The sequence below is a fragment of the Alnus glutinosa genome, chromosome 2 (assembly GCF_958979055.1).
Source record: "Alnus glutinosa chromosome 2, dhAlnGlut1.1, whole genome shotgun sequence".
NCBI lineage: Eukaryota > Viridiplantae > Streptophyta > Magnoliopsida > Fagales > Betulaceae > Alnus > Alnus glutinosa.
Genome location: NC_084887.1, coordinates 13409494 through 13416462, shown reverse-complemented (window position 1 = coordinate 13416462; position 6969 = coordinate 13409494). Strand labels below are relative to the sequence as shown.

Sequence of the window (6969 nt, the reverse complement as noted above, 5' to 3'; positions counted from 1 at the left end):
TTAAAAAATAAAAAAATTCAAAAAGTAGTGAGTGACCACCTTACCACATAAATAATGTGATAAAAAGTTATATCTTTGGACAGTATACAATCATTATTATTATTATTATTTTTATTAGATCTAGTCAAATGTGTCCTAACATAACCTTATAGATTTAGAGGTGATTTTAAAAAGTTAAAGAATAAAAAAGAACAATGAAATGATGTACAGCATGTCTCTTATTTTATTGTTTTTTTCAATAAAGAGGGTGGGTGTTTGATAAAAGGAGAAGACCCACACACGAGTCCTGCTCCAGGTCACGCTCTCCTCTCTTCTATGACCAAAGCCTGTTTCTTTTCCTTGTACTTTCTCGTGCACAGATCATAGGGAACCCATTTTCCGCGTACCTATACCAGCTTCTTCATTGAGATTCACGGAATTCACTTGTTTCCCACTCTTTTCCGTTTTGTTTTCTTTCGAGTGCTTAATTTATATCAGTTTCTGATCAATTGGGTTTGTTTCTTTACCAAAAAAAGAAAAGAAAAAAGTTGCTTGACTGTAAAATTTTCGGTGCCAAATTTCACTGGTTGATAAGTCAGAAACAGAGCAGGCCAAAGACAAAGCACCAGAAAGAGAGAGAGATGGCGGCTCGAAACTTAGAGAAGTTGGCTTCAATTGACGCTCAATTGAGGCTATTGGCGCCAGGGAAGGTGTCTGAGGATGACAAGCTGGTGGAGTATGATGCTTTGCTGTTGGATCGGTTTCTAGATATTCTTCAGGATTTGCATGGGGAGGATATCAAAGAAACGGTAATGGGTTATAATACTTGTGTTTTTTTTTTTCTCTCTGTGGCTGCTTTCATTTTTATTTCAACTGAAGCATTTATACTACTTTTGATTTGTTATTATGCCTGTAATGTAAGTTTTATGATGATTTAGAGCATTTCTTGAATACCCGTGTAACTCTTGTGGTCTTGGATTGACTATTAGTTCGTTTTAGAGGGTAAGAACTTTTCTTTTTTGCCACGTGGTGTGGAATTTCTTGACTTTATGTTTTAGTGGGAAGAATTTTTTGTGCAAAAACTATCACCTTTCCTTCATTTTGATTGATTCTGTACTTTTGTAGGATAAAGCTTCACTTACTGCTGTTCTTAGTTGTACTTTGTAAGCTTCTTCCATTTTGATTTGTTGTCTGTGATGCTTCATTTGGTTTACGAGGAAAATTAGGAGGAAAAAAATAAAAAATGTAAATTTATATATTCATTTTTTTATATGCCTGATACATATACAACTGTTTGCTTGGATTATGGAACATTTTTTTTAGATTGTGGTATTTCCGGGGTTCAGTCGGAGTTAGGTTAATGGTAAAGACACTGTTGTTTGAACATGTAAAGTTTCCTGTAAAATGGTCTACATGAACAGACTTGTTGATGGTATTACAAAATTGGGGTGGTTCTTGCGTGAGATCTTCTGGTAATAGCGAAGTTTCTGATTAACTATTACCATCTATCATCAATTAGGTGCAAGATTGTTATGAGCTTTCAGCTGAGTATGAAGGGAAGCATGATCCTCATAAGTTGGAGGAGCTTGGGAATGTCTTAACGAGTTTGGATCCCGGGGACTCAATTGTTGTTGCTAAATCATTTTCTCACATGCTTAATTTGGCCAACTTGGCCGAGGAAGTTCAGATTGCTTACAGAAGGAGGATCAAGTTAAAGAAGGGAGATTTTGCTGATGAGAGCTCTGCAACAACTGAATCAGACATTGAGGAGACTTTGAAGAGGCTTGTGGGACAACTGAAGAAGTCCCCTCAAGAAGTGTTTGATGCCTTGAAGAACCAGACTCTAGATTTGGTCCTAACTGCTCATCCCACTCAGTCTGTGCGAAGATCTTTGCTTCAAAAGCATGCAAGGTTTGTTCACCACTTACCTTGATATTTTGTCTCATGCAAGAAGAGCAATTGCAGAAGCCTACTGGGCAAGGAGTTCGCTTAGTATATGTTTGTCATCTGCCTCCAGTACGCACTTGTATTTTCATATGCTATTTAGCGCTTGTGTTGTTTAAATACTATCTGTGTGAGAGCTTATTTTTTTTTTCTTCCTTTTACCAAGATTCATGTTAATATATGTTGCTTTAATATCTTTTCAGGGTAAGGAATTGTTTAACTCAGCTGTATGCGAAAGACATAACTCCTGATGATAAGCAAGAACTTGATGAGGCTTTGCAAAGGGAGGTATGTAGATGCCAATGATGGGATATTTTTTCTTGCTATTATGTACATAAGCTTGATCTTATGTTTTTTTACGAACTTATTTTCATAATATATTGCATGTTCTATTTTTCCATATTGTGTAACACATGAAATTTGCTTAGTGAGTGATAGTGTAGTAAAATTGTAAGTTGTCTAGTCCCCAAATTGTGTAACCCATGAAGACCTAGTTTTTTTGTTTTTTTTTTTTTCTCCCATCATTTGAAGCTTCTCTGTCTTTCTCTATCTTGTTCTGTCATACACGTGCGTGCTCAGGGAATTTCATGTTAAAAATGTACACTATTAATTTATTCATATGCATTCAATTAATGCAAATTTGGAATACATGTGTACTTGAGATCATTACCTCCTAGATTTTGTCTGTCATTTGAAAGTTCTCCCCTCCCACCCCCACCTTTTTCTTTCACGTATATGAGATTGTATATTAATATTTACGATATTAATTTATTCATATGAAATAGATATGAATGGAAATTTTGTGTGAATTGAAGACTCTGAAATGAAAGAACTCACTTAAATTATTATCTATTTATTTATTTGTGATGAGATCTGATTTGTAGTCTTAGCACATTTAAGAGTACCCCTTTTAAGGTGGCTTAGGATCATGCTTAATAGGCCTAATCCATTTCTCTCCTTCAATTTACTTGTCACAAAAAGAAAAAAGAAAAAAGAAAATATAATAAAATAAAATAAAAATAAAAATAAAAATTAGCATAGATTGCTTGATTCTTTGGTTATAAGAAAGACATTCTAGTTTAAATTATTTTTGAAAGCTAAGCACGTGCCATAAGCATAATGCTTCATTACTTCCTGGTAATCCGATGTCACTGTGAAGCTCTCACTTCCCTAATCATTTCCCTTGAAAATGGAAATCCATTTGCTACTTTTGAGGTATAAACTTTAGGGTTTATTTGCATATTTATTCTTTATTTAATGTGTTAGAAAATCATAATATTTGGAACTCCTGGTCTCGTCATGCTTGTAAATCATATTAGTTCCCTAGACCTATCTTATCTTACCTTTCATCTCTTCTCCAAGTAGATGGCCAGATTTGTTAGTGGGATAGGGTTAGTTGAGTTAAGTTGAGAGTTTCTCTTTTCCATGTTTTCCATAACTCAACTTTAATGTGATGTGATCTGCATGAGCATTTAGTCGTCAAGATCTAAATGGATTTGCTGTTCATGAGCAAACTGCTAATAAAAATTATATCCAGCATCATTTGTTGGAAAACTCTGTGTGACGTGTTATTTTTCTTTTCTTCTCATGTAGATTCAAGCTGCATTTCGCACGGATGAAATTAAAAGGACACCCCCAACTCCACAAGATGAGATGAGGGCAGGAATGAGCTACTTCCATGAGACAATTTGGAAAGGTGTACCAAAATTCTTACGCCGTGTTGACACAGCTTTGAAGAACATAGGAATCAATGAACGTGTTCCTTACAATGCCCCTCTCATTCAATTCTCTTCTTGGATGGGTGGGGATCGTGATGGTATGTTTCTTTTTCCTTAAGAAATTACTCAATTTGCATATTGCTTCCAGCATTTCCATGATTAAGAAAGAATGTTAATGATGATCATCATCTAATATCATCTGTTAGACACAAAATGAAAGGAAGGAGACGAATGTAATTTATTAACTTAAAGTACAAACATAGAATTGCCTATATCATTCACTATGGTGCAATTAATTTATTTGATGCATTTGTTTTTTTATTTTCCTTTTCAAATTAGGATTGAGTTTTCCTTTTCCATTAGGATTATGTATTTCTTTTCCAATTAGGATTTTTTTTTTCCTTTTCCTTGTTAAATTAGGAGGTACCTAGCCTATATAAAGGCATCTAGTCTTTATTATTTTTTCAATCAAGTTTTGAAGTATTAATTAAATTTCAAGTCTTTCAGACCTATTTCTCTATTTGCTTATTTTGGGCAATTAGGGGTTTTCTCTTTCTTATTTGTTATTTTCGCTTCCCGAATTCTCTTTTCTATCTTCAATTCATAGTTTCTGTTATTATTATACGTTGTTCGAACAATCTTAGTTCTGCTCGACGTCAGTTGGTATCAGAGTTTAAGAGTCTTCTTGGGGTGAATTTTTCATCAACTTTCATGGTTGGTGTTCGTGGTTGGTGTTGACAGGTTTTGAATAAGGAAGTCCCCTACCATAAACGCGATGTACAAGATGTGACGATTGAAGACTGTAAACTTGAAAGGAAATTAGGGTAAAAGCCTTAAGCACTTAATGCTTAGGTCTTGATATTGATATAATATATATAGATATTACAGGTTGCCGTGTATATGGCATGCTATACAAAAGAATTCTATTCTATAATTACAAAGGTTAAATAAGGCAAGAAGTATCATGTCCTCATAGGCAATATAGCCGTTGGCTGATGTAGAATTAATGAGAGGATGCTAGCCGTTGTAGGTGAGATATGGAGAAGATATTCGGTTGTCTAGTTTAGGAAGTCTTCCTTGAATCAAGGTTGACGGCTCTAGGGTTTGTTTGTGAGCTGTAGTGGCGGCTAGGGTTTCTGTAGAGGGTTTGGGTGCTGTAGTGGCGGCTAGGGTTTCTGTGGAAGGTTCGGGTAGGCTTGTATCCTTAACACCCCCCGCAAACTGATGGGAGGGACGACCGGAAGTTTGTCACGCAAGAAGCAGAACATATCAGCAGTGAGTCCTTCGGCGAAGATATTGGCTACTTGATCAAGGGTGGAGATGTACCGAAGTTGGATGTCGCGGTTGGTGACTTTTTCACGGATGAAATGGATGTCAACTTCAATATGTTTGGTGTGGGCATGTGAGATTGGGTTGGAAGCTAAGGACAATGCTCCTGAATTGTCACACCAAATGGTTGGTGGAGATGGAAGGGAAATTTGCAGTTTTTGGAATAGCATACGGAGCCAGTAAAGGTCTGAGGTGGCAAGGGCCATTGCATGGTACTCGGCTTTTGCGCTTGATCTGGAAACGATGTGTTGCTTCTTGGCGGACCAGGAGATGAGGTTGGAGCCGAGGAAGATGCCAAAGCCAGTGGTGGAGCGGCGGTCGTTGGGGTTACCGGCCCAGTCAGAGTCACAGAATTTGGTGAGTTGAAGTGAGCCTAGGGTGTGGCGAAGGCCGAAATCAATGGTGCCTTTGAGGTAACGAAGCACTCTCTTAGTTGCGGTCCAGTGAGTGGATGTGGGGCTGTGCATATGCTGACACAGTTGGTTGACGGAGTAGGCAATGTCTGGACGAGTGAGAGTGGCACAATGCAGAGCTCCAACGATTTTGCGGTATTCAGATGGATTTGGAAGAGCGTCTCCATCAAACCTAGACATTTTAGATCTGGTGGTGCAAGGAGTGCGGTAAGGCTTGAAGTCAATCATGCTGGCATGGGTGAAGAGGTCCTGGAAGTACTTGGCCTGCCGTAAGTGCAGTCCACAGGAGTCTCGGGAAGTCTGGACGCCAAGAAAGTAGGAGAGGGAGCTAAGGTCTTTGATAACAAAGTCAACCTGCAATTTGGTGATGATGGACTGGATGGTGACCACATTATTACTTGTAACAGTAATATCATCCACATACACTAAGAGGAAAACATGAGAACCATTAGAGTGATATAGAAATAGGGAAGGATCTACTTGGGAGCTAGAAAAACCAATTTCTAGGAGAGTTTGAGAGAGGTGGGTGAACCAGGCCCAAGGAACCTGTTTGAGGCCATATAAGGCTTTGTGCAATTTGCACACATGGTGAGGAAGGCAGGGTCCACAAAACCTTGTGGTTGCTCCATGTACACATCTTCATCAAGTAATACGTGAAGGAAAGCATTTGAGGCATCTAACTGTTTGAGGGTCCAATTGAAATTAGCGGCTAAGACTAAAGAGTAAGTGAATGGTTGCGGGTTTAATGACGAGACTGAAGGTGTCATGGTAGTCAATACCATAGAGTTGGTCAAAGCCCTTGGTGACGAGGCGAGCTTTGTAGCGTTCGACACTGCCGTTCGGGTTTTGTTTGACCTTAAATACCTATTTGTTGCGAACAACATTGTGGTATAAGGGACAAGGACATAAGGACCAAGTGTAATTGGTTAAGAGAGCTTGAAATTCAGTAGTCATGGCAGCAACCCATTCGGGTTTGGAGGCTGCCTGCCTAGGTGGATGGTGCGGGTGGGAGGATGACAGAGGTAAAGGTGACTAAGGGATGTTTGCTAAGAAAGGAAGTGAAGCCTAGGATTGATTTGGGTTTGGAGGAGCCAGTGAGGGAGCGAGTTATGGGTCGGTTACTGGGAATAAGAAGTGGGGCAAGAACACGAGAGGGGATGTAGGCAGGGCTGGAGTGTTGGGTTTGTTAGAGTTATAGTTGAAGTAGTCAAAAGTTCATTCAGTTAATAAATCCTATTATTTAGGACATGTAGGTAGGGTCTGACCATTTCCTTAGCCATTTACCACGTTATTAGGATCAGTAAAACGTGGGTTGTTTGTTTTCAATTTTATCTCCTTGTAAGGCTTATATAAGCCAACAGCTTATTTTGAATCTAATAACATTCATTCAGATATTTTTTTGATTTGCTTTGTGCTTAGAGTTTACAACAAATGGTATCAGAGCTCCATCACGGGGCGTGATTGTGAGAGAAAAGAAACCGCAGTTTCTTAAGAAGAGAAAGAGTGAGAAGAGAAAGCATCGAAGTATGGCAGCTGAAAATAATTTCGTTCAACCTGCAATTCCTAAGTTTGATGGCCATTACGAT

At 38.3% G+C, this 6969-nt stretch overlaps 1 protein-coding gene across 1 annotated transcript in view; it reads left to right on the top strand.

The window, feature by feature from the left end:
* Positions 1-279: 279 nt before the first annotated feature.
* Positions 280-6969, top strand: part of LOC133861176 (phosphoenolpyruvate carboxylase 2-like) — a 24566-nt gene continuing 17876 nt past the window's right edge. Inside the window, exons 1-4 of the mRNA XM_062296897.1 lie at positions 280-788; positions 1499-1890; positions 2127-2211; positions 3517-3739. Of these exons, the coding sequence (XP_062152881.1) occupies positions 621-788; positions 1499-1890; positions 2127-2211; positions 3517-3739 (868 nt within the window). The 5' untranslated portion in view covers positions 280-620. The remainder of the gene's footprint in view (positions 789-1498; positions 1891-2126; positions 2212-3516; positions 3740-6969) is intronic.